The sequence below is a fragment of the Hyla sarda genome, chromosome 13 (genome assembly GCF_029499605.1).
Source record: "Hyla sarda isolate aHylSar1 chromosome 13, aHylSar1.hap1, whole genome shotgun sequence".
Lineage (NCBI taxonomy): Eukaryota > Metazoa > Chordata > Amphibia > Anura > Hylidae > Hyla > Hyla sarda.
Window position 1 is genome coordinate 3,255,893 of NC_079201.1, and position 27,208 is coordinate 3,283,100.

Genomic DNA, 27,208 nt, shown 5'->3' on the forward strand with positions numbered 1-27,208 from the left:
ATGTAACGGCCTGAAACCTCAGTGTCAGAGGTGACATAAGTCAGTGGTCTTCAACCTGCAGACCTCCAGATGTTTCAAAACTACAACTCCCAGCATGCCCGGACAGCCGATGGCTGTCCGGGCATGCTGGGAGTTGTAGTTTTGCAACATCTGGAGGTCCGCAGGTTGAAGACCACTGACATAAGTGACCAGGGCCCGATATGCTGGGATGTCACATATAGGTATGTGGGCTCCAACCTGTAGCTCCCTGACTGTTGCAAAACTACAACCCCCATCATGTTCAATATGTCATATGGCAAAGTTCACTGACCCATGGCTCTCCATCTGTTGCTAAACTACAACTCCCAGTATTGCCACATCTTAGAGCACAGTTTGGTAACCTGTGGCTCCACAGCAGTTGCAAGACTACAACTCCCAGCATGCCCAATGTGTCTTAGAGCAGAGGCCATTAACCTGCGACTCCACAGCTGTTGCAAAACTACAACTCCCAGCATGCCCGACAGAGTAGTTTCCTAACCTGCTGCTCCCCAGCCATTGCAAAACTACAGCACCCCCCTCTTCCTTTTAATTGGTTTAGCATGCACCCCAGATGCAGCTTTGTTACAATGTGTCAGAGTAAGTAAGCAATATCAGTGTGGCTCCTGTACACTGGATACGACTGTAACAAACCCTCAGTTGTTGAAGGATTAGGTCAGAGAGTGTTTTCAGTCTGTGAATATAAACAGCGTCTGAATTCACTGAAAGCAACCTCAGGTCTGACCGTGACACGTGCAGCAGATCAGGAAATGTTCCTTTTCTCATTGTCAATAAAGTTTTCAGAACGCTAGCGGCGCTCAGTGATTACGTCATTGCATGTCGCCGGACCAGGAAGCAATGCTCACAGCTGATTGGCTCCTTGTCCTGACAGCTACTGGCTGCCAAGTAACCAGGACACCATTCGCTGATTGGTCGGGTTAACTCAGGCAGCGCACGCTGATTGGTTGGCTGTCTGTGTGACAGAGCAGTGGTCGCCGCTGATTGGCTGTCGGTGAAGCACATGGTGCGGTGATCTGTGGAGGCTGCTGTGTGTGTATGGGGGTGTTAGGCCTGCTGTGGAGGCGCCTGTCCCGGCTTCCCGTCATGGCTGAGCCCGGTGCTCGGGCCTACAGCATGAAGAAGAACAAGGCACCTAAGGAGCCTCTGCGGCACATAAAGAACCGGGCGCGGCAGGAGGAGCGGCATAGCCCGGCCGTGGTCTATGTGCAAGTGGTGGCGGCCGGGAGCAGAGATGTCGGGGCCTCCGTCTATCTGTTCTCCGACCACAACAGGTAGAGAGACTGCAGGGGGGACAACGGGGTCTCCTCAGGAAAGTGCAGGGGGACAACAGGGTCTCCTCAGGACAGTGCAGGGGGACAACAGGGTCTTCTCAGGACAGTGCAGGGGTACAACAGGGTCTCCTCAGGACAGTGCAGGGGTACAACAGGGTCTCCTCAGGACAGTGCAGGGGTACAACAGGGTCTCCTCAGGACAGTGCAGGGGTACAACAGGGTCTCCTCAGGAAAGTGCAGGGGGACAACAGGGTCTCCTCAGGACAGTGCAGGGGGACAACAGGGTCTCCTCAGGACAGTGCAGGGGTACAACAGGGTCTCCTCAGGACAGTGCAGGGGTACAACAGGGTCTCCTCAGGACAGTGCAGGGGGACAACAGGGTCTCCTCAGGACAGTGCAGGGGGACAACAGGGTCTCCTCAGGACAGTGCAGGGGGACAACAGGGTCTCCTCAGGAAAGTGCAGGGGGACAACAGGGTCTCCTCAGGACAGTGCAGGGGGACAACAGGGTCTCCTCAGGACAGTGCAGGGGGACAACAGGGTCTCCTCAGGACAGTGCAGGGGGACAACAGGGTCTCCTCAGGACAGTGCAGGGGGAAGAGAGGGTCTCCTCAGGAAAGTGCAGGGGTACAACAGGGTCTCCTCAGGACAGTGCAGGGGTACAACAGGGTCTCCTCAGGACAGTGCAGGGCGGACAACAGGGTCTCCTCAGGACAGTGCAGGGGTACAACAGGGTCTCCTCAGGACAGTGCAGGGGGACAACAGGGTCTCCTCAGGACAGTGCAGGGGGACAACAGGGTCTCCTCAGGACAGTGCAGGGGGACAACAGGGTCTCCTCAGGACAGTGCAGGGGGACAACAGGGTCTCCTCAGGACAGTGCAGGGGGGGACGAGGGGGTCTCCTCAGGACAGTGCAGGGGGACAACAGGGTCTCCTCTGGACAGTGCAGGGGGACAACAGGGTCTCCTCTGGACAGTGCAGGGGGACAACAGGGTCTCCTCTGGACAGTGCAGGGGGACATCAGGGTCTCCTCAGGACAGTGCAGGGGGACGAGGGGGTCTCCTCAGGACAGTGCAGGGGGACAACAGGGTCTCCTCAGGACAGTGCAGGGGGACAACAGGGTCTCCTCAGGACAGGGCAGGGAGGACAACAGGGTCTCCTCAGGACAGGGCAGGGAGGACAACAGGGTCTCCACAGGGCAGGGAGGACAACAGGGTCTCCTCAGGACAGGGCAGGGAGGACAACAGGGTCTCCTCAGGACAGGGCAGGGAGGACAACAGGGTCTCCTCAGGACAGGGCAGGGAGGACAACAGGGTCTCCTCAGGACAGGGCAGGGAGGACAACAGGGTCTCCTCAGGACAGGGCAGGGAGGACAACAGGGTCTCCTCAGGACAGGGCAGGGAGGACAACAGGGTCTCCTCAGGACAGGGCAGGGAGGACAACAGGGTCTCCTCAGGACAGGGCAGGGAGGACAACAGGGTCTCCTCAGGACAGGGCAGGGAGGACATCAGGGTCTCCTCAGGACAGGGCAGGGAGGACAACAGGGTCTCCTCAGGACAGGGCAGGGAGGACAACAGGGTCTCCTCAGGACAGGGCAGGGAGGACAACAGGGTCTCGACAGGGCAGGGAGGACAACAGGGTCTCCTCAGGACAGGGCAGGGAGGACAACAGGGTCTCCTCAGGACAGGGCACGGGGACGAGGGGGTCTCCTCAGGACAGTGCAGGGGGACGAGGGGGTCTCCTCAGGACAGTGCAGGGGGACGAGGGGGTCTCCTCAGGACAGTGCAGGGGGACGAGGGGGTCTCCTCAGGACAGTGCAGGGGGACGAGGGGGTCTCCTCAGGACAGTGCAGGGGGACGAGGGGGTCTCCTCAGGACAGTGCAGGGGGACGAGGGGGTCTCCTCAGGACAGTGCAGGGGGACGAGGGGGTCTCCTCAGGACAGTGCAGGGGGACGAGGGGGTCTCCTCAGGACAGTGCAGGGGGACGAGGGGGTCTCCTCAGGACAGTGCAGGGGGACGAGGGGGTCTCCTCAGGACAGTGCAGGGGGACGAGGGGGTCTCCTCAGGACAGTGCAGGGGGACGAGGGGGTCTCCTCAGGACAGTGCAGGGGGACGAGGGGGTCTCCTCAGGACAGTGCAGGGGGACGAGGGGGTCTCCTCAGGACAGTGCAGGGGGACGAGGGGGTCTCCTCAGGACAGTGCAGGGGGACGAGGGGGTCTCCTCAGGACAGTGCAGGGGGACGAGGGGGTCTCCTCAGGACAGTGCAGGGGGACGAGGGGGTCTCCTCAGGACAGTGCAGGGGGACGAGGGGGTCTCCTCAGGACAGTGCAGGGGGGGACGAGGGGGTCTCCTCAGGACAGTGCAGGGGGGGATGAGGGGGTCTCCTCAGGACAGTGCAGGGGGGGATGAGGGGGTCTCCTCAGGACAGTGCAGGGGGGGATGAGGGGGTCTCCTCAGGACAGTGCAGGGGGGGATGAGGGGGTCTCCTCAGGACAGTGCAGGGGGGGATGAGGGGGTCTCCTCAGGACAGTGCAGGGGGTACAACAGGGTCTCCTCTGGACAGTGCAGGGGGACAACAGGGTCTCGGGAGGACAACAGGGTCTCCTCAGGACAGGGCAGGGAGGACAACAGGGTCTCCTCAGGACAGGGCAGGGAGGACAACAGGGTCTCCTCAGGACAGGGCAGGGAGGACAACAGGGTCTCCTCAGGACAGGGCAGGGGGCCGAGGGGGTCTCCTCAGGACAGTGCAGGGGGACGAGGGGGTCTCCTCAGGACAGTGCAGGGGGACGAGGGGGTCTCCTCAGGACAGTGCAGGGGTACAATATGGTCTCCTCAGGACAGTGCAGGGGGGGACGAGGGGGTCTCCTCAGGACAGTGCAGGGGGTACAACAGGGTCTCCTCAGGACAGTGCAGGGGGGGACGAGGGGGTCTCCTCTGGACAGTGCAGGGGGACAACAGGGTCTCCTCAGGACAGTGCAGGGGGACGAGGGGGTCTCCTCAGGACAGTGCAGGGGGACAACAGGGTCTCCTCAGGACAGTGCAGGGGGACAACAGGGTCTCCTCAGGACAGGGCAGGGGGATGAGGGGGTCTCCTCAGGACAGTGCAGGGGGATGAGGGGGTCTCCTCAGGACAGTGCAGGGGGACGAGGGGGTCTCCTCAGGACAGTGCAGGGGGACGAGGGGGTCTCCTCAGGACAGTGCAGGGGGACGAGGGGGTCTCCTCAGGACAGTGCAGGGGGACGAGGGGGTCTCCTCAGGACAGTGCAGGGGTACAATACGGTTTCCTCAGGACAGTGCAGGGGGGGACGAGGGGGTCTCCTCAGGACAGTGCAGGGGGTACAACAGGGTCTCCTCAGGACAGTGCAGGGGGGGACGAGGGGGTCTCCTCTGGACAGTGCAGGGGGACAACAGGGTCTCCTCAGGACAGTGCAGGGAGGACAACAGGGTCTCCTCAGGACAGGGCAGGGAGGACAACAGGGTCTCCTCAGGATAGGGCAGGGAGGACAACAGGGTCTCCTCAGGACAGGGCAGGGGGACGAGGGGGTCTCCTCAGGACAGTGCAGGGGGACGAGGGGGTCTCCTCAGGACAGTGCAGGGGGACGAGGGGGTCTCCTCAGGACAGTGCAGGGGGACGAGGGGGTCTCCTCAGGACAGTGCAGGGGTACAATACGGTCTCCTCAGGACAGTGCAGGGGGGGGACGAGGGGGTCTCCTCAGGACAGTGCAGGGGGACGAGGGGGTCTCCTCAGGACAGTGCAGGGGGACGAGGGGGTCTCCTCAGGACAGTGCAGGGGGGGACGAGGGGGTCTCCTCAGGACAGTGCAGGGGGGGACGAGGGGGTCTCCTCTGGACAGTGCAGGGGGACAACAGGGTCTCCTCAGGACAGTGCATGGGGACGAGGGGGTCTCCTCAGGACAGTGCAGGGGGACAACAGGGTCTCCTCAGGACAGGGCAGGGGGACGAGGGGGTCTCCTCAGGACAGTGCAGGGGGACGAGGGGGTCTCCTCAGGACAGTGCAGGGGGGGGACGAGGGGGTCTCCTCAGGACAGTGCAGGGGGGACAACGGGGTCTCCTCAGCACAGTGCAGGGGGGACAACGGGGTCTCCTCAGGACAGTGCAGGGGGGACAACGGGGTCTCCTCAGGACAGTGCAGGGGGGACAACGGGGTCTAATCAGGACAGTACAGGGGGACGAGGGAGGGGTCTAATCAGGACAGTACAGGGGACGAGGGAGGGGTCTAATCAGGACAGTACAGGGGACGAGGGAGGGGTCTAATCAGGACAGTACAGGGGACGAGGGAGGGGTCTAATCAGGACAGTACAGGGGGACGAGGGAGGGGTCTAATCAGGACAGTACAGGGGGACGAGGGAGGGGTCTAATCAGGACAGTACAGGGGACGAGGGAGGGGTCTAATCAGGACAGTACAGGGGACGAGGGAGGGGTCTAATCAGGACAGTACAGGGGACGAGGGAGGGGTCTAATCAGGACAGTACAGGGGGACGAGGGAGGGGTCTAATCAGGACAGTACAGGGGGACGAGGGAGGGGTCTAATCAGGACAGTACAGGGGGACGAGGGGGGGGTCTAATCAGGATAGTACAGGGGGACGAGGGGGGGGTCTAATCAGGACGAGGGGGGGGGGTCTAATCAGGACAGTACAGGGGGACGAGGGGGGGGGTCTAATCAGGACAGTACAGGGGGACGAGGGAGGGGTCTAATCAGGACAGTACAGGGGGACGAGGGAGGGGTCTAATCAGGACAGTACAGGGGGACGAGGGAGGGGTCTAATCAGGACAGTACAGGGGGACGAGGGAGGGGTCTAATCAGGACAGTACAGGGGGACGAGGGGGGGGGGTCTAATCAGGACAGTACAGGGGGACGAGGGGGGGGTCTAATCAGGACAGTACAGGGGGACGAGGGGGGGGGTCTAATCAGGACAGTACAGGGGGACGAGGGGGGGGTCTAATCAGGACAGTACAGGGGGACGAGGGGGGGGGTCTAATCAGGACAGTACAGGGGGGGCAGCAGGGTCTCCTCAGGACAGTGCAGGGGGATGAGGGGGTCTCTTCAGGACAGTACAGGGGGACGAGGGGGGGGGGGTCTAATCAGGACAGTACAGGGGGACGAGGGGGTCTCCTCAGGACAGGGTAGGGGGACGAGGGGGGGGTCTAATCAGGACAGTACAGGGGGACGAGGGGGACGAGGGGGTCTCCTCAGGACAGGGTAGGGGGGGGGACGAGGGGGTCTTCTCACGGCAGGGGGGGCCGAGGGGGTCTCCTCAGGACAGGGCAGGGGGGGGGGGCCGAGGGGGTCTCCTCAGGACAGGGCAGGGGGGCGGGGACGAGGGGGTCTCCTCAGGACAGGGCAGGGGGGCGGGGACGAGGGGGTCTCCTCAGGACAGGGCAGGGGGGCGGGGACGAGGGGGTCTCCTCAGGACAGGGCAGGGGGGCGGGGACGAGGGGGTCTCCTCAGGACAGGGCAGGGGGGCGGGGACGAGGGGGTCTCCTCAGGACAGGGCAGGGGGGCGGGGACGAGGGGGTCTCGACAGGGCAGGGGCAGACACTGGTGGAGGGGGGCTTCTTTCTCAGTGTGGGGGCCTCTTCTGGTTAACCCTATAATGTCTCCTCTTCCCTCAGGTATCTGTTTAATTGTGGTGAGGGGGCGCAGAGACTGATGCACGAGAACAAGTAAGAGGAGTATATCAGTCTAGTGTAAGATCTGTCATGTGACCAGCTCCGCGGCTGCTGATTGGACCCACCTTGTGTTCTTACGTTTCAGGGTGAAGTTATCGCGGCTCGATAACGTGTTCATCACCAGGATGGACTGGGCGAATGTTGGAGGATTGTCAGGTGGGTGTGAGGGCACGGGACGGGGGGGGGGGGGGGGGAGGGGTGGTTGGGGGCGGGGGGTGATGACAATTATTTTTATATTATGCTAATAAATCTTGGAATGGGCGGGGCAGAAATATTATGGACTAATGACTATCCCCCCATGTCTCTTCCCACCCTGATGACAATTCCCTTCTTCCCCTATAGGTGTATTACTGACCCTGAGGGATGTGGGCCTCCCTAATTGTTTGGTTTCCGGACCCCCACAGCTGGTAAGTTATCCCCTCCCCCGTCTATGCACTGAGCAGGCAGAGCTGCAATGTAAAGCATGAGGGAAGGACAGAGCAGCAACCTGAGCCTATAATGAGAGAAGGGCAATGACTATATACACTGCTCAAAAACATAAAGGGAACATAAACAACACAATGTAACTCCAAGTCACTGACACTTGTGTGAAATCCCACTGTCCACTCAGGAAGAACACTGATTGACAATCAATTTCACATGGAACAGACAACACGTGGAAATTATAGGCAATTAGCAAGACAGCCCCCAATAAAGGAGTGGTTCTGCAGCTGGTGACCACAGACCACTTCTCAGTTCCTATGCTTCCTGGCTGATGTTTTGGTGACTTTTGAATGCTGGTGGTGCTTTCACTCTAGTGGTAGCATGAGACGGAGTCTACAACCCACACAAGTGGCTCAGGTAGTGCAGCTCATCCAGGATGGCACATCAATGCAAGCTGTGGCAAGAAGGTTTGCTGTGTCTGTCAGCGTGGTGTCCAGAGCATGGAGGCGCTACCAGGAGACAGGTCAGTACATCAGGAGACAAGGAGGAGGCCGTAGGAGGACAACAACCCAGCAGCAGGACCGCTACCTCCGCCTTTGTGCAAGGAGGAGCACTGCCAGAGCCCTGCAAAATGACCTCCAGCAGGCCACAAATGTGCATGTGTCCACTCAAATGGTCAGAAACAGACTCCATGAGGGTGGTATGAGGGCCCGACGTCCACAGGTGGGGGTTGTGCTTACAGCCCAACACTGTGCAGGACATTTGGCATTTGCCGGAGAACACAAAGATTGGCAAATTCACCACTGGTGCCCTGTGCTCTTCACAGATGAAAGCAGGTTCACACTGAGCACATGTGACAGACGTGACAGAGTCTGGAGACGCCGTGGAGAACGTTCTGCTGCCTGCAACATCCTCCAGCATGACCGGTTTGGTGGTGGGTCAGTAATGGTGTGGGGTGGCATTTCTTTGGGAGCCGCACAGCCCTCCATGTGCTGGCCAGAGGTAGCCTGACTGCCATTACGTACCGAGATGAGATCCTCAGACCCCTTGTGAGACCATATGCTGGTGCGGTTGGCCCTGGGTTCCTCCTAATACAAAACAATGCTAGACCTCATGTGGCTGGAGTGTGTCAGCAGTTCCTACAAGAGGAAGGCATTAATGGACATTCCCCCTGAATCCGATTGAGCACATCTGGGACGTCCCGCTCCATCCACCACAGACTGTCCAGGAGTTGGTGGATGCTTTAGTCCAGGTCTGGGAGGACATCCCTCAGGAGACCATCCTCCACCTCATCAGGCGTTGTAGGGAGGTCATACGTGCACGTGGAGGCCACACGCACTACTGATCCTCATTGTGACTTGTGTTAAGGACATTACATAAAGTTGGATCAGCCTGTAGTGGGGTTTTCCACTGTGATTTTGAGGGTGACTCCATATCCAGACCTCCATGGGTTGATGATTTCCATTGATAGTCGAATGCGCTGACAACAAAATCACACAAAAACTATGTAAAGAGGAAAGTATTTCATACAATTAGTTCATTCTTTCAGATCTACGACGTGTTATCTTAGTGTCCCCTTCATTTTTTTGAGCAATGTATTTAAAAAATCTGTAGAAACTAAGCTGCAGGGACTGTCCATGGCTGTGTTTTATTTTTTTTTATTTTTTATTTTTTTTATGGGAGCAGAGCTGCAGTGGAAAGTATGGGTCAAAACAGAAACATATGATCTGATGAGACAACAGGGGGATAATGGATTATTGCTGTTTAAAGGCTCGTCCACATGCAGTCCTTTTAATTAACGGGCAGAATTTCGCCCAGCGAACCAGATTAATCTTTGAGCGAATGTCCTTTTTCCTGTGGAATTTTGCCAATGAGCCGCAGACTCCTATTGAAAACATTAGACTCTGCAAGTGGAACTGTTGGCTGAATGTTCGCAGTGTGGACAAGTCCTTAGTCAGGCAGTGCAGTTAATCTAGAGTCACTCATTGTAGCTTTATCCTATTAGAGAGCTAGGATGCAGTGTAAAGCATGGGGAAAGGCCTCTAGTGGGGATTTGCTGTACATGTAATTATCTGTATTTTTATTTTTCCAAACAGACAAAATTCCTTCAAGCTATTAAAACGTACTGCGGTCCAATGGAGGGAATGACAGTAGGTAAGACCATATGGACCTGGGCCCTGGGGGCAATTGGGTATCGGTATTACATCACTAATCGTTCTCTTGTCCCGTAGATGTGCGTCCTTACACCGATCCCCTCTACAGCGATGAGACCATGTGCGTCACACAAGTGCCCGTCTTCAGTAAGTCCCGCCCTTCTCCTCACCAGCTTCTGGGTGTTTGTTTTCAGGAAAGTCTGATGATACTTTGCAGTAGCTGTAAAGTGAGCTGCTCCTATTTTTTTTCTATTGATTGCATTGACATCTCGATGACTGGGTAATGCATCTTATTTATTTTATTGTTATATTGCAGGCAGTAATATAAACCGTGAGAGCCCCCCGAAGTCTCCATCTCCGAAACCTGAAACCATTGAGTGTGAGTCAGAACCAAAACGACGACGAGTGTCACCAGGTACGAGATGGGTAATGGGCTGAGTATAACATAGACATCATGTTTGTTTTTTGAAAAGCTGAGTGACAACTTTATAGCTGCCCCTTCTGTTTTTATAGTGGTTTTTACCCAGCTTTTTCCAAATTCCAACTCTGCCTAATAATACAGGAGTGTTGGGTGCATAACTGGACAGATTTCCCTTTAGGACTCTAGAAAAGCTGAGTAATCACCATTTGGTTGCCATATTGGTTGTCACTCGTGTCTAAACTGCTGAAAATAATTGTACTATTTGTTCCAGATCTCAGGACAAGATCCTCAAACAGATCCCCTCCCTGTGTGATCGCCTATGTCTGCAAGGTGAGATCTCGCAACAGACATGAAAGGAAGGGGGGTGTAATAGAGAGAGTCCGGGGGTATATCAAACAATGCTACAGACAGCTTTAGCCCACTCCAAAATGGCTGAGAACATAGAACAATAGATTGTATTCTCCTGTCCTACATTCACCTTTCCCCTCCTGACATGGCTGATAACAGAGAACAATAGATTATATTCACCTGTCATACAGACACCTCTCCTGACATGGCTGATAACAGAGAACAATAGATTATATTCACCTGTCCTACAGTCACCTCTCCTCTCCTGACATGGCTGATAACAGAGAACAATAGATTGTATTCACCTGTCCTACAGTCACCTCTCCTCTCCTGACATGGCTGATAACAGAGAACAATAGATTGTATTCACCTGTCCTACAGTCACCTCTCCTCTCCTGACATGACTGATGACAGAGAACAATAGATTGTATTATCCTGTCCTACAGTCACCTCTCCTCTCCTGACATGGCTGATAACAGAGAACAATAGATTGTATTCACCTGTCCTACAGTCACCTCTCCTCTCCTGACATGACTGATAGAGAACAATAGATTATATTCACCTGTCCTACAGTCACCTCTCCCCTCCTGACATGGCTGATAACAGAGAACAATAGATTATATTCACCTGTCCTACAGACACCTCTCCTCTCCTGACATGACTGATAGAGAACAATAGATATATTCTCCTGTCCTACAGTCGCCTCTCCTCTCCTGACATGGCTGATGACAGAGAACAATAGATTATATTCACCTGTCCTACAGACACCTCTCCCCTCCTGACATGGCTGATAACAGAGAACAATAGATTGTATTCACCTGTCCTACAGTCACCTCTCCTCTCCTGACATGGCTGATGACAGAGAACAATAGATTGTATTATCCTGTCCTACAGTCACCTCTCCTCTCCTGACATGACTGATAGAGAACAATAGATTATATTCACCTGTCCTACAGTCACCTCTCCCCTCCTGACATGGCTGATAACAGAGAACAATAGATTGTATTCACTTTGTGCTTATTGTTCTGTTATTGTTTCTTTTTTCAGCTTCATGATAGAAAAGGACACTTCTTGGTTCTGAAAGCAAAGGAAATTGGTCTTCCCGTGTACGTATTTCTCCAGCGCTCACAATGATGGCGTCTTCAGAGCTGAACTCTCCCAGCATGCCCTGCTTGTTCATTGTCTGCTGGAAATTGCTGTCATGTCCCCATGATGTCTGTGATTTCACCAATGTTTCCTATATCACAGAGGGACACGAGAGATTGGACCCATCATAACAGATCTGAAGGCTGGAAAGAGTGTCACGTATGAGGGCAGAGAGGTAACGGTGTGATCGGAGCGGGTATAGGGCGCTTTATTCTGTCTCCTGATGGGTCGGTGACTTGTTGTCTCCTCCCTCCAGGTCTCCCCTGCTGATGTCCTGAGCCCTGATATTCCTGGTCCAACCTTTATTGTGGTGGAATGTCCGAGTGAAGACTTCATAACTCCGGTCACTGAGAATGCAGCGTGGAAGAGGTACGCAGGTGCCGAGAGCGGCCATGACAGTGAGGCAGGACATGTGGGACTTCATTTTATTCGTTTTTTAGATGCAGAATTTATTTATGGCTTTTTTTTTTTTTTCAGCTATCAGGAAGATAAAGCAGAGACTGCGGCGGCTTTAGTAATACATATGACCCCCGAACATATTCTCAACAACAGGACCTACCGGCAGTGGATGGAAAGGTGAGGGCAGCAGAGAATATGTGGAGTGTGTAATACCGCTGATAGACCACCAGATGGCAGCAGAGCTAAGACTTGTGTAAATGAAGCTTTAATGTGTCCCTGTAATGCAGTGTTTCCCAACCAGAGTTCCTCCAGGTGTTGCAAAACTACAACTCCCAGCATGCCCGGACAGCCGTTGGCTGTCCGGGCATGCTGGGAGTTGTAGTTTTGCAACACCTGGAGGCACCCTGGTTGGGAAACACTGCAGTGTAATGCTTTTAAAACTTTTCACATGTCACAGAGACGTGTCAGAAGTTTTGATTGGTCAGGGCCAAAGTGCTAAAACGCCCACCAATCGGGAGAATGAGAATTTTTTATTTTTTTAAAATCCATAAATAGTGATCGTGGGCCGTATGTTGTGCAGACCAGGTCTACGCTGTAACAAACCCTTAGTGCAGTGCTGGCAGGATTGGATCAAACAGTTGTTTAGACATTGGATGTATATAAGAGCGCTCTCATTCACTGACATGAAGCAGAGATCTTGAAAGTGAATTAAACATAATTAAAAATGGACTTGTATTAAAGATGATCATTTACATTAAAGTGAACCTGCACTGTATTCTGCCCCCCTCAGGTTTGGTCCTGGCACAGAGCACCTTCTCCTGAATGAGGACACCTCCACCGTACACAACGTGAGCAGCTACAAGATCCAGAGTCAGCTGCACCTGATCCATCCAGAGATATTTCCTCAGCTTCCAGACATCCACCCAAAGGTGAGAGCGTGCTCAGGGAAGTGGAGCTAGTGCTTGTCGCTAGTTTGGACTGTTCCGTAGTTTGACGCTTGTCACTTGAACTTTCTTTACGGGAGCTTATAGTTTACCCGTCTCTCTGCAGAATGAAGCATCTGACGTGCCCGGGGTGAGGGCTGAATCTCTTCTCAGATACCATCTAAGACCCAAAGTGGAGTGGCATAGGTGAGTGGATGAGTATACCTGGCTCCTCAGGGGCGGAGTTCTGTCAGCCAATCAGATGCATTCACTCTCTGCTCGCTGACTTCCAGGGATCAAGTGGCACAGAACCAAACTTCAGAATTTGTAAAGGAGGCCATGGATCTGCCCGACTTCGGGATGGCACTGGAGGAATGTCGGCGTCTCCTGCAATCAGATGGTGCATCGACAAAAGGTCCGGGAATTCTCCTGGGGGAAATAAAGGGTTTTTACTAGAGATGAGCGAACTTACAGTAAATTCGATTCGTCACGAACTTCTCGGCTCGGCAGTTGATGACTTTTCCTGCGTAAATTAGTTCAGCCTTCAGGTGCTCCGGTGGGCTGGAAAAGGTGGATACATTCATAGGAAAGAGTCTCCTAGGACTGTATCCACCTTTTCCAGCCCACCGGAGCACCGGAAAGCTGAACTAATTTATGCAGGAAAAGCTATCAACTGCCGAGCCGAGAAGTTCGTGACGAATCGAATTTACTGTAAGTTCGCTCATCTCAAGTTTTTACCATTGGTTTTTGTCCAGTATGGAGTAAAAAGGGTGATGCCGGGTATTAATTCTAAAACGTTAAAAAAAAACGAATCCCAGCTGCGCTATTGGAGCACCTATCAGAAGGCAAGGAGGCAGGTAAGGGCACCGTTTCTACACGAGTCTCCCGATCAGATGAGAGGGCGGCGGGAGGACCTTTACCTGCCTCCTTGCTGTCTGATCGCTGCTCCAATGTTTCAGTAAGCCTCTGCAGCCTGGAGCACCGATGGCACTGATCAATGCTGTTCTATGTAACAGCTTTGTCCAATCTGTATTTTTTTTAAATAAATGTGAATAACCCCTTCCCTTAAAAGTAGGTATCAACCCCTTTTTTTCATAAAAAAAAAAAAAAAATTTAAAATAAAATAAAAATGATGTAAACAAAAATAATCATTAACCTATGAATACCAGTGTCCAGAATTGTCTTTTTTTTGGTCACTTCTAGAGATGAGCGAACTTAGAGTAAATTCGATTCGTCACAAACTTCTCGGCTCAGCAGTTTATGTCTTATCCTTCATTAATTAGATTAGCTTTCATGGGGTTCCGGTGGGCTAGAAAAGGTGGATACAGTCCTAGGAAAGAGTCTCCGGAGCACCTGAAAGCTGAACTAATTTATGCAGGATAAGTCAGCAACTGCTGAGCCGAGAAGTTTGTGACAAATCGAATTTACTGTAAGTTCGCTCATCTCTAGTCACTTCGTATACCTTAAATAAATATATAGATATAGATATATATATATATATATATATAATATATAGTGATCAGAAATTCCATTGAAAATAAAATTGGTACCGATTAAAAACTACAGATCATGGTGCACAAAATAATCCCTCGTATAGGGAAAATAAATGTTATAGGGGTCTGATGAGGACAATTTTAAACATACTGATTTTCATCCAAAAGTTACAAAACGGCGTATTTTTTGGTTGGCGCCACAAATTATTATTATTATTTTTTTTTTGTTCAGCTGTATATTTTCTGGTATAATGAGTGATATCATTACAATGTACAATTGTTAATGCAAAAAAAAGCCCTCATGTTGGTCTCTGGGTGGAAAATGGATGGTATTAGGCTTTTTTCAATAAGATATATAACATCTGGGCTGTGGTGTGAATATAAGGAGACGCTCTAACTTGAGGTTGGTGAACCTGTTCTTTCTTTCTCTCCATAGAGGGCGCCAGGCAGTATCCTGAGGTTGTGTTTTTAGGAACGGGCTCTGCTATTCCCATGAAGACTCGTAACGTCAGCGGTACCCTGGTGCACGTCAGGTATTGTACGATTGTGTGTCATTGGCTCCCAAAGGGAATCCCTGGTAACTCTCTCTATATCTATAGTCCCTGTACTGTTCATATATGGACAGACACATCATCGGAGTTGCCTTTTATTTATCCTCCTCCTCCTGATCTCCCTCCAGTGTGTGGATAATTCTCTTTAATTTGGTTTTATTGGATCCTGTGACAGATGACCAAACATATTGCCTGTGGAGAACTGGGTGAACTGGTGTCGGGTCTGGCAGAACGATCCCTATATTTATGTTGTCTCAGAGATGTCTGTCAGGCACGTTTCACTGGTTCAGGCATTTCTTATCCATATATAAGCAGAGCTGGGTGTAAGGCATCTTCTCTATTAAAGGGGTATTCCGGGCAAAAACATCTTATCCCCCCCTCCATTCGTGTCTATGGGAGGGGGCGTGACGGCCGTCACGCCCCCTCCCATAGACATGAATGGAGGGGGCGTGGCGTGACGTCACATCCCCAGTCGCAGAAACCCAGAGGTTTCCGAAACTAGAAACGCAGCCCCGCATAGAATGTGGGTGCTGCAGGGATATCATGGGGGTCCCAGCAGCGGGCCCCCCTCGATCAGACATCTTATCCCCTATCCTTTGGATAGGGGATAAGATGTTTTTGCCCGGAATACCCCTTTAACTACTTTAAAGGGGTTATCCAGGTATAGAAAAAATGAGCTAATTCCTTTCAAAAACAGCTCCACGTCTGTCCCTGGGTTGTGTGTGGTATTACAACTTGGCTCCATTCACTTCAATGGAACTGAGCTGCAGAACCGCACCCCACCTGGAGACAGACGGGGAGCGGTTTTTGAAAGAAATGCAGGTCTGCAGAAAGAGGGCGTGTTCGACCACCACAAGAAGTGGCGTCTGATACGCCTTCTCAATAAATCTCTATGGGAGATCCGTAACCCTGCATTCAGCAATCTCCGGCTCTGCCATAGCCCTGTATTTTGGGGGGGAGGGGGTCAACCGTTGCTTCGTTCAGTGGTTGACAAGCACTATAGGGAAGGAGAGCCGGGTCCCTGTACGGGAGATTGCGGGAGGTCCCAGTGGTTGGACCCCCTGCAATCTGAAATTTATCCCCTTTCCCCGATTTAATATCCTGGAGTACTACTTTAACCCTTCAAGGACTCAGCGTTTTTCAGTTTTTGCATGTTCAGTGCCCTGACGTGTCCTATGGACCCTGTACAGGGTGATGGGGGATACCATCCATGGCTCCTCAGCCTCCCCCAATCTCCCAGGGTGGCGGGGATTCTATCCATGGCTCCTAGGCCTCCCCGTCCTCCCAACTGTGACCAAGTGGGCACAGAGATCGGTGATATGAGTGTTGTTCCTTTTTCGTCAGGACCTGGAGGTGTACTCATTCAGCCAGACTATTGTCCGCACGGTTTCCGATGTATTCTATCTCCCATCCCTGGGCTGCCGCGTGCATGGCTGGAGTTTCCAGTACCTCACGGCTGGAGTTTCCAGTACCTCACTGCTGGTGGGAGAAATCTGGAAAAGGGTCTCCTGCAGGTACACGGGACTGACATCAGTCAGACTTTCTTCTGCTTGAGGGTCGCCCATCGGATCGGCCGCACTCCAGTACCCCACTTTCAATGGGAAGGTTTGCAGAAGTGAAGTTCCGAAAAAGGGGCTCTGTGGATTCATTGGACCTTTCTATGGGTACTTCAGACTGTCTGCATATTTCCTGCACCTCACACGTCCTTCATCTCTTTAGTCTGTGACTGCAGTTCTGGTGTGTAACGCCATTAAGAGATGGGGTGTGGGTGTTTCCTGCAGGTTCTATGGATCTCACAGCAGCAGCACTCTCAGTTCCCCTTCTAACAGCATAACGTTAGTCTTCTCAGGGCATGGTTGGCACGCCGTTGGGTGCTGAGACTATTGTCTCCATGCTTCCAGACATTTGGTTGTCTGTGGTTCCCTTCATGGTGGCAGTCTTGGTCCCCCTCTACTATCATGAGGTTCCCGTGTCTGTGTCCCTACATATGCTCTGGACACCCTGCTCGTGTAGAGCCTTCCTCTCCTCCTTTAGGTGGGGTGTACCTCAGGCGTTCCTGTGTAATTGTTTCCACAGGTCTGCGGCAGTGGAGCACCTCAGCTCGGTCATGGGGCCTGCTGGGGCGACGGCCTGTTCTGCAGCCCCCCCCCCCCCCCCCCCCCGGCTCCAGGTATGTTCCTGGGTTCCTGTACAGGATGGCCCAGGCGCCTGCTCTGTTGCCTTATTCATCATCCAGGATAGCTCCATGGCTGCACCATCAGGGGTTTCTGCAGTCGTGTATAGCTCAGCGACAGCCAGTCTGCCATTGCTCTCTTTCCTCCTTGGCACAATATCTGGGAAGGGTGTGCTCCTCCTTTCCTTTTGTCGGTGGCGCTACACAGCCTCTCCGATCTTTTGCAGTAACCTTCTTGTGCCCAGAGCCTGGGAGTCCCAGTTGGGTTCCCTTTTGCTTTTCCCTCCGTTCCCATTCTGACAAGACGTTGCTGGGAGTTCTCTGGTTCGCACGGTCTGCTGGGTCCAAGACCAATTAATCCTTGTTTTGGGCACGTAGAGAGAAAAAGGATATCACACTCGCCGGTCCAGGAAACCATAAAGCAGCTTTATTCAGGAACTAACACGGCAGCAAGCATCATGCAAATAGCATTCCGATGCAGCTAAGGGTCAGGGAAGTGGGCGAGTGGAACACAGGCGTGGGGCATGTGCAGTAGGGCAACGATTCGTTTCACCTCATAGGTGACGCTTCATCCGGCCTCTTTTATCTGCAGTGGTGCCGCTGCTTTCGTCAACACTGTTTGGAAGACCCTGCGCTGTACCCTTTTATAGAAGATTGTCACTTCCCTTCCATACCAGTCTATTCTAGTAGTGTAATAGCGGCCTTTTAATATGTTATTTTATTTATTTATGTTCATTGTAGATGACTTTTCTAGTAAATGACTCTTTTATATCTTGCAGCCCCTCAGCTCTGATGCTCCTGGACTGTGGAGAAGGGACGTTTGGCCAGCTGCACCGACACTACGGAGACGCCGTGGACGATGTATTGAGCCGTCTGTCTGCTGTGTTCATATCCCATATTCACGCCGACCACCACACTGTGAGCGCTCCTTATATTTGTTCTCTGGGTATAAGGACTATTGCAATGTGTAATGTAGTTACCGCCTCCACTTCTCTTCCAGGGTCTCCTCCGCGTGGTGCTAGAAAGAGAGCGAGCGCTGGTAAGTTCACGTTCATCATCATTGAATCTGCGACAGAGCTTACAGAGGGCTGTGTATGGCATCGCAACGCGGCCCTCTTCACTTTACACTACGCTGCAATATCAGTCATAGCCAGTGGACAATAGATCCAATTACTAAGGCTCTGTTCACACTGCGGTTTCCTCCCATGATCAGTTTTGTCAAGAAGTAGTTCTCTGCATGCACTGCTACTCTTCCTGTCAAACAGAAGGAACCCCGGAGTCTGCATTGTACATCAGCGCAGCCTGTCAGCCATAGGTGGAATCAGTCACGGATTATAATCGGAAGCCATGATACTGGTGTGAACAGAGCCTAAGTCAAGGGGATGCATCACCACTTTGGATCCAGCCAACATTGCAGCAACACAGCCACCTGTAGCGCTACCGTCCTGTGATTCTTGTTTGTCCCGGTCGCAGTACAGCCGGGTTCACACACAGTACGGTATTTGGTGAATGTTTTGAACCAAAACCAGGAGTAGAACCAACAGAGAAATTATAATGAAAAGATTTGCACCTTTTTTTTATTGTTTGAATCCACTCTTGGTTTCGGCTAAAATTACTGACCAAAATACTTAGTGTGAACCCGGCCTTATGTTGTACTGTCTTCAGGGCTGTGAAGCTTTAGGTCTGCATTAAATTGCTTCCAATGACGGTCATAATCACCCATTGCTGTAGTGTTGGCCATTTTGGGCCCTGTTTATGCTTACATAATATTGTATTTTTCTGCAGGCGTCTCTTGGGAAGCCGTTCAGCCCAGTGCTAGTTATTGGACCCACCACCCTGATGACCTGGTTGAATCAATACAACGACCACTGCCAGCAGATTCTCCATAACATCTGGTGAGTGAAGTAAGGCCTGGCCCGTCCTTCTGTAGTATTACAGTCTGTTTGCAGTCAGATTAAAGGGGTATTCCAGGATTTTTTTTTTATTTGACTATGCTACAGGGGCTGTAAAGTTAGTGTAGTCCATAATATAACCTGTGTGTGACAGTTTTCTCACAATTCTTCTGTGATTTTCCCCCCAATATTTATTTTTAACAGCATACAAAATGACTGTTGTCTCAGATTTTTCCCAGCTTGCAATGTGGCCGGGACCTGACATCACTAGTCAGCTGATGACAGGGAGCCTGTCTGCTTCAATGGGTGGAGGGATCAATCTGCAACTAATGCAACAGCTGGAGCCACCCTGAAAACCACACTGATTTGAATGGATGCAGCTCATTTATGTTTCAATGGGTGGGGTGGCTGATGTGTGGGAGGGAGGAAGATGGAATTGTGGGATTTGTAGTCAAAAAAAGAAATAAAACAAGAAATGCCAGTTCACAAAAAGCTAGCCACAGTGTTATGTAATCTCACAACATAGCCATTTATCCCCAAAACAAGCGCAGATAATGCCTAAGCATGTCCATTACTGTCTGCCAGGTAGGTACTAAAATCACCTTATGGTGGAGAACCCCTTTAAAGTTGCTGTGTGAGGCAGTGTTTCCCAACCAGGGTACCTCCAGCTGTTGCAAAACTACAACTCCTAGCACTCAAAGCAGGCACCCTGCTTTGGAAACACTGCTGTGATGCGAGAAGATAACACCTAATCCATATCCCCCATACTTGCCATATGCTGCAATACCAATTATGTTGATGTTTAGTGGCTAAGGGGTCAATGAATGAGGATAATGTGTGTGTGTGTGTGTGTGTGTGTATATATATGTGTGTGTGTGTGTGTGTATATGTATATAATATATAAAAAATCAAAATTTAAAGCTTTAAATTTTGACATGAAGGAATACATTTTTACACTTTTTTTGCAATTTTGGAGTGCTGCGCCATTGTTTTCGATTACATGGACTTTGATCGAGTTGGGGTGCTGCCACCGGGCATCTAATGGGGAAGTAGTGCTGAATTGTTTTTTAATATAAATATAAATATATATATAATAAAAAAAATTTTCTCTTCCTCTCCAGCTTTATTCCATCAAGGAGTTTGACCGAAACCTCAGAAGTGGATTGCCCCAAGACACTAGGCTTGATCTCGTCCCTTCTAAAGATGTTCCAGCTAGAAAAAGTAAGTTGCTTATACAGCAGCCGCCTACTAAGTCTACATCTATATCAATATTTCACTTACTTTTTTGCTGTTTCATAGTGATTGTTCATTGAGTTTTCCCTTCCATTCATCAATGCTCTTTTCACATTTTGGGAACCTTTTGGCTCATTGGACATGCGCCCAAATATATCTCAGATTGTGAAAGAGAAGATGAGGCCTACATAAATCCATTAGTAAATGAAAGCTCTGGGGTGTTCAGACAGCGGGCACCCGGCAGAACAAGTCTCCATAGACTGTAATGCATTTCCAGAAATGACATGTCGGCTCTTTCTGTAGATGATGGAAGCGGAGATTCCATGACAGATGTTGCAGGTTTGGAAATTCTGCCATGTACACGGTGCAGCTAAATCTGCAACAGAAATTTTTGCCGGATTTTTCTCGGAATTTCCACCTTGTAAACAAGACCATAGTGCTATATGCTCCAGTCACATCTAGAGCTGCGTTCACAAACATGACTAGGGCCAAACCAGACAGTTGTTTTTTTTTTTTTTTTTTTACTTACTTTTTCAGTGGAATCTGCCTGAAAAAATTCAGCTTGGAAATTTTGCAACATTTACTGCATGTTGTGCTGAACTGTGATTCTGCAGTCCCATTTACACGGCGGAATTATTGCAGCGGAAATTCCTAATTCCTCAAATATTGAACCTAACAATAGGTCCAGAATTCCGCTCAGAGCCCCGTTGAAGAAAATTGGACTTGTGGCCAGAATTTGTGTGTTTTAGTTTCCAGAAATTCTGCAAAAAGTGCACGGAAAACAAGCAAAAATCCACAAACAAAAAAGGAAAACAGAATTTGAGCGGAATAACAGAATTTGGGCCATGTGCTCATAGCTCTTGGGTACTGGTGAGGCATAAACTGTGAATTACCTGGTGAAGTGCATCATGGGAGTTCAGGAAAGATACAGTGGTCCCTCAACATACGATGGCAATCCGTTCCAAATGGAACATCGTTTGTTGAAATCATCGTACGTTGAGGTATCCGCGCAATGTAAATTATAGGACAGTGGTCTCCAACCTGCGGACCTCCAGATGTTGCAAAACTACAACTCCCAGCATGCCCGGACAGCCGTTGGCTGTCCGGGCATGCTTGGAGTTGTAGTTTTGCAACATCTGGAGGTCCGCAGGTTGAAGACCACTGGTAATGGAGGTTATACTCGCATGTCCCCGCCGATCCGGACCGTCACCGCTGCCCTGGATGTCGCCGCGTCCCCGAAACTCCGGGAAGGTCTCTGCTGCCTGGGAATGTTGCTCTCCGTTGCCGTCATCACGGCGCTACGCACGCCGCTCCTATTACTGCACGGCGTGCGCGGCGACGTGATGACGACTATTGAGAGCACCGACGATGCAGGGGATCCCGAGGAGTACGCTACGGAGCCCCGAGGACAGGTAAGTGATCGTCAGCCGACCACACGGGGCACCGTAAACGGCTATCCGGTGGCAGCTGAAGCAGTCTGCGCTGCCGGATAGCCGTTTATGCGATGGCCCCGACATACAAAAGCATCGTATGTTGATGCTGCCTTCAACATGCAATGGCCTCTGAGAGTGATCGTATGCTGAAATGATCGTAGGTCTGGGCCATCGTAGGACGGGGGGTCACTGTATTTGATTTACCCAAATGACTGCAGAAGTGTGAACACAGTCCTGAATGGACTGGAGCATAAGAGTCGGAATGTGGCTTTTGCACATTAATGACAATCTTATTTTTTTATTTTTTGTCCAGTTTCAGACCTGCTTTGTCCGTCACTGTAAGAATGCTTTCGGCTGTGCGATCGTTCATCAGTCTGGCTGGAAGTTGGTGTTTTCTGGGGACACCATGCCCTGCGATGCCCTCATCAAGATGGGTAAGGTCATGTAATGGCTGGTAGACTCTCAGTGTGGGGATGGATTATACTAGGGCAGAGTTCCCCCAACTTGTGGCTGTCAGGGCACACAGAGAGCAGTAGGAGAGCTGCAGGTTGGGGAACATAGGCCATAAGACATCGAGCATGCTGAGAGTTGTAGTTATGCAAAAGCTGAAAAACCCCAAGTTGGTGAGGATGCCTAAATAGCAATACAGTGTTCTCTCAACATACGATGGTAATCCGTTCCAAATGGACCATTGTTTGTTGAAACCATCGTATGTTGAGGGATCCGTGCAATGTAAAGTATAGGAAGTTATACTCACATGTCCCCGCCACTCCGGACCGTCACCGCTGCGCTGGATGTCGCCTTCCATCGCTGTCGCCGCATCCCCGTGGTGTCCCCGACGCTCCAGACGTCTCTGCTTCCCCGGCATCCTCGCTTTCCGTCGCCGTTATGACGTCACTACACACACCGCTCCTATTGGATGACGGGACGGCGTGCGCGGTGACGTGATGACGACGATGGAGAGCGTCGGCGATGCAGGGGATCCCGAAGAGGACGCGCCGGAGCCCCGAGGACAGGTAAGTGATCGTCAGCGGACCACACGGGGCACCGTAAACGGCTATCCGGTGTCAGCTGAAGCAGTCTGCTCTGCCGGATAGCCGTTTATGCGATGGCCCCAACATACAAAAGCATCGTATGTTGATGTCGCCTTCAACATGCAATGGCCTCTGAGAGTGATCGTATGCTGAAATGATGGTAGGTCGGGGCCATCGTAGGTCGGGGGTTCACTGTACCCTAACCTATTGTTATTGGTAATCTGTAGGTTTCATCTTAGAAAAACCTTATCTTGTTTTCTCAGGAAAGGACGCCAGTCTGGTGATCCACGAGGCCACACTGGAGGATGGGCTGGAGCAGGATGCCATTGAGAAGGCGCACAGGTACAGTGCTGTTGTAGCAGAGCTGTATGATAAAGTTTACTGCAAGTCCGCAGTACATTGCAAGCGCACATGCAGTTTACTACAGATCTTGTGGCCACTCCCCCGATACTCCCTGATTGGCTGGGCCGCCCACACTTTAGGGAGCAGCGCAGCGAGGCGTAGTTTTAGACACAGCGGAGGGAGGGAGACTCAAAGTAAACATTAAACAGGGCGGATGGATCATACTGACAGTGGAGGGAGGGAGACTCGCAGAGTCTCCCTCCCTCCGCTGTCAGTTTGATCCATCCACCTGCTCCATCCTCGCTGCTTAATATTTACTGAAAGTCTTTTCCCCCCCCCCCCCCCCCCCCCTCCGCTGTCTAAAATTACACTCCTTACGCTGACTAAGCTACTTCTACGCTACGCTGCTCCCTGAGCTAGGCCAAGAGAGTGTGCGCGAGGTGTGTGGCCCAGCCAATCGGAGGGACTTAAAGTAAACTTCATTACACTGGCTTATCTAGGACACACATACAGTTCTGCTACAACACGTCCTTGTCGGTTTCTTACAGCACAACCTCCCAGGCCATAGCCGTAGCGATGAACATGAACGCGGAGTTTATGATGCTGAATCACTTCAGTCAGCGCTACGCCAAGCTGCCTCTCATGAGCGACGCCTTCAGCAGCAAGGTTGGAATCTCCTTCGATCACATGAGGGTGAGTGATTATTTGAGGAGTACCTGTCATGATCTTATCTTGTTACACTTTATAATCCCCCCAGTTCATGATAAACCACGCCAGGACTTTATTTTTATAATTTTTTTAGTTTTCTACCTTGATATTGCTCTGAATTTTCTGCTCAGTCTGTCAGATTCATAGACTGGGAAGGGGCGTTCCCCAGCAGGCGTGACATCATCTGAAGCCATACAGGGGAGAACTTCCTCCCTCACTCTGCTACACACAGCCCAGAGCAGTTCAGTGTGAGATGAGCTATGATTGGACTAGGGATCGACCGATATCGATTTATTTAGGGCCGATGCCGATAATCTGTGGCCTTTCAGGCCAATAGCCGATAACTTATACCGGAATATCGGTACAAGTTATCGGCTATTCCCCCCCCCCGGCCCCCGAAGAAGCAGCTGCAGATCATTGATTTAAAGTGGGCGCCTTAAATCAATGAACTGCAGCGGCTTTTGCGGGGGCCAGAGACCGCCGCCGCCACCCGCTTCTCTCCCCCTGCCTGTCCTGGGGTCCTGGCCAGAGACCGCCGCTGCCCCATTGCCTCCCCCATCCCCGGTTTTATAATTGCCTGTTCCCGGAGTCCGCACTACTTCTGGCTCCGGCGTCATCCTGAGCTGTCACTGTGCACACTGACGGTGACGTCGCATTGAGGACGTCACTCGTCATTGCGCAGCGTAACGCAGGACGCCGCAGGAGCCAGAAGTAACCCGGGAACAGGTAATTATAAAACTGGGGATGGGGGAGGCAATGGGGCAGCGGCGGTCTCTGGGTGGTGCGGTTGGGGGGTGAGGTGGTGGGGGGGCGGTGCATTATCGGAATATCGGCAAGGTAATTGCCGATAACGTCCAGATAATATCGGCCAAACCGATAATCGCTCGATCCCTAGATTGGACAAGCCTGCACCCCCCTCCCCTCTCAGTATTTCCTGATTTTGTACTTCAGCAAGGCCAGCAGAAGTCTAAAGTCTGTGCAAAAGATTGGGGGGGGGGGGAGAATACTCTGGACAAGTAGGGGGACACCTAGTGGCAGCTTTTTAAAACATGATTTATTTAATTTTTAACAAAGTACATTCGATTTTTTATTTTTATTCACCATAAGGAGGTCAATAGCAAAAATTAGTTTTAATGAGTGCCCATTTAAAGTTGATCAGGTGATCCCCATCCTTGTTGAGGTTCAGCTGGTTAGTGCAGCTCTGGGGGTGACCGATTGTCATTGAAGTGTTCTACACCCATACGATTTCGTTTTCACCTGTCTGAATAGAACATTATAGTCACCATTTATTGATCTCTACGTTTCAGATCCGACTGAGTGACTTGCAAACCCTCCCCAAACTAATGGGCCCCCTCAAGGCTCTGTTTGCAGAAAACCTGGAAGAACTGGAGGAACGGAAGCAAAAGAGGGAACTGCGACTACTGGAGGAAACAGAATCTGCACCGAGCGACTCAAAAACTGCTGCGTCGAGTGTCAAGCGAGAGCTGGACGACACCAACATGGCCGCCGACGTCAAGAGGTTAAAGGCCAACTGAGCGCGCAATGCTTAGTGGTGGAGCGAGCGGTTAAAGCAGAGGAAGCGTCTCGGGCCATAAGATCCCAGAGCTGAGGGGTCAATATCCATCTCATATGTACGGAAATCATAAAGCTTTTGGGGTTTTTCTACCTTTGCAGGCAGGTAGGTGGCGCCGGAGGTCCAGAAGACCTAAGATGCCAGCAGAACCATTTAGAACCAACTGCAAGTGTATGATACCTGATCGCTGGCTCTGACGGTCGGCATATACAAGGCCTTAAAGGGGTACTCCACTGCCCAGCATATGCTGGGTGCGGGCTGTGGGGGTCACGGCCACGCCCCTTGTAATGCCACGCCCCCTCATAGACTTGTATTGAGGGGGCGTGGCGTCACTATCCCCGCACCTAGCGTTTGGAACAAAATGTTCTCAACGCTGGGGCAGTGGAGTACCCCTTTAAAGGAACAGTGCCAAGAGGTATTTATTCTAGGATGAATTCTAAGAGTTTATTTTCATAGTGTTAACCTCCAGAAATTCTTATTTTTTTAAATGTGTGAACGCTTAAGAAATCTTAAGGGGGAACTCTGGCAAAAAAAATTAAATGTTTTCAAATTGGCTGGTGCCAGAACGTTCTACAGATTTGTAGATTATTTCTATTTAAAACTCTTAATCCTTCCAGTACTTTTCAGCTGCTGTATGCTCCACAGGACGTTGTGTAGATCTTTCCAGTCTGACCACATTGCTCTGTGCTGACACCTCTGTCCGTGTCGGGGACTGTCCCAAGCAGGATAGGTTTGCTATGGCAATTAGCACAGTTCCTGACATGGACAGAGGTGTCAGCGGAGAGCAATGTGGTCAGACTGGAGCGATCTACACAACATCCTGTGGAGCATACAGCAGCTGATAAGTACTGGAAGGATTTAGATTTTTATATAAAAATCCTGTATAACTTTCTGGCACCAGTTGATTCCAAAACAGTTTGCGCCACCAGAGTACTCCTTTAAACTCCTCCCTCACCCCATCCCCTGAAGTAAGCAGACACATGGAGGCTTCTGTATAATTTTTGGCCCTTGCCAATCATTGGAGGTCTGGTGAATTTTGCTACTTTTTTTTTTGTCCATTTTCAATCCAGCAAAAATAAAGCTTCTTTGCAGACAGTCTACCGTCGTGTTCTGTATGCATCTCCTATGCAGACCCATGTGTCTCTATGGTTCCAGGTACAAACCGAAACCCTTTGCAGTCTGATCCCTTTTCCTAAAAAAAAAAAAAAACAAATTGAAATAATCAAAGGAGTGCAGTAGAGATGAGCGAAGTTACAGTAAATTCGATTCGTCACGAACTTGTCGGCTCGGCGGTTGATGACTCTTCCTGCATAAATTAGTTCAGCTTTCAGGTCCTCTGGTGGCTTGAGACTCTTCCTAGGACTGTATCCACCTTTTCCAGCCCACCGGAGCACCGGAAAGCTGAACTAATTTATGCAGGAAAAGTCATCAACTGCCGAGCCAAGAAGTTCGTGACGAATCGAATTTACTGTAAGTTCGCTCATCTCTAGAGTGCAGCTCACAATTTATCCTGTCCGAGGCTATAGTGGGTGTTCACATATACCTGAGGTGTCCAAAAAACTACTAACAATAATATATAACAGTCCCCCCCAAACATCTAGGACAGTTCCAGTTGTCACTGGTACATTAAAAATAATTGGGAAAGACCGCGCTTCTATTACATGATTGATCGTCCTTGTGGGAGGATATACAGTATCTAACAGTATAAAATAAGGATAGACACTACTGTACACATATAGATAGCATGGTTTGCATAGTTATAGCATCCGGCATTTGGTAATCCGGAAATCCAAAAATCAGATTACCAAATGCCGGATGCTATAACTATCCAAGCCATGCTATGTATATCGATAATGCACTCACCGCGGGTCACGATGAGAGGATTCAAGCTTTATTCCAACAGACTGCAATGGCTTCAGTGTACAGGACAGGTACACAGGGAGCTCGGAAGGAACAGGTGAGGCAGG

The 27,208-nt window shown here is 51.2% G+C and overlaps 1 protein-coding gene across 1 annotated transcript; it reads left to right on the forward strand.

Annotated features, from left to right (window-relative positions):
- The first annotated feature begins 982 nt into the window (after positions 1-982).
- ELAC2 (elaC ribonuclease Z 2) lies at positions 983-27,208 on the forward strand. Its single transcript, XM_056549451.1, has 24 exons — positions 983-1,307; positions 6,940-6,990; positions 7,082-7,152; positions 7,339-7,403; positions 9,516-9,573; positions 9,651-9,719; positions 9,889-9,987; positions 10,265-10,323; positions 11,389-11,447; positions 11,590-11,662; positions 11,744-11,856; positions 11,965-12,063; positions 12,677-12,815; positions 12,937-13,016; positions 13,103-13,224; positions 14,739-14,835; positions 17,806-17,944; positions 18,027-18,065; positions 18,812-18,921; positions 20,040-20,139; positions 21,898-22,018; positions 22,882-22,960; positions 23,509-23,653; positions 24,976-27,208. Exons 1-24 carry the CDS (start codon positions 1,072-1,074, stop codon positions 25,201-25,203), a joined length of 2,451 nt encoding a protein of 816 aa, XP_056405426.1. The 5' UTR covers positions 983-1,071; the 3' UTR covers positions 25,204-27,208.

Bases quoted from the DNA above. Each gene is read 5' to 3' on its own strand.
- ELAC2 (XM_056549451.1), top strand. From the start codon at position 1,072: ATGGGGGTGTTAGGCCTGCTGTGGAGGCGCCTGTCCCGGCTTCCCGTC. The intron at 14,836-17,805 runs GTATTGTACGAT...TATATCTTGCAG, and splicing joins GGTACCCTGGTGCACGTCAG to CCCCTCAGCTCTGATGCTCC. The intron at 17,945-18,026 runs GTGAGCGCTCCT...CTTCTCTTCCAG, and splicing joins TTCACGCCGACCACCACACT to GGTCTCCTCCGCGTGGTGCT.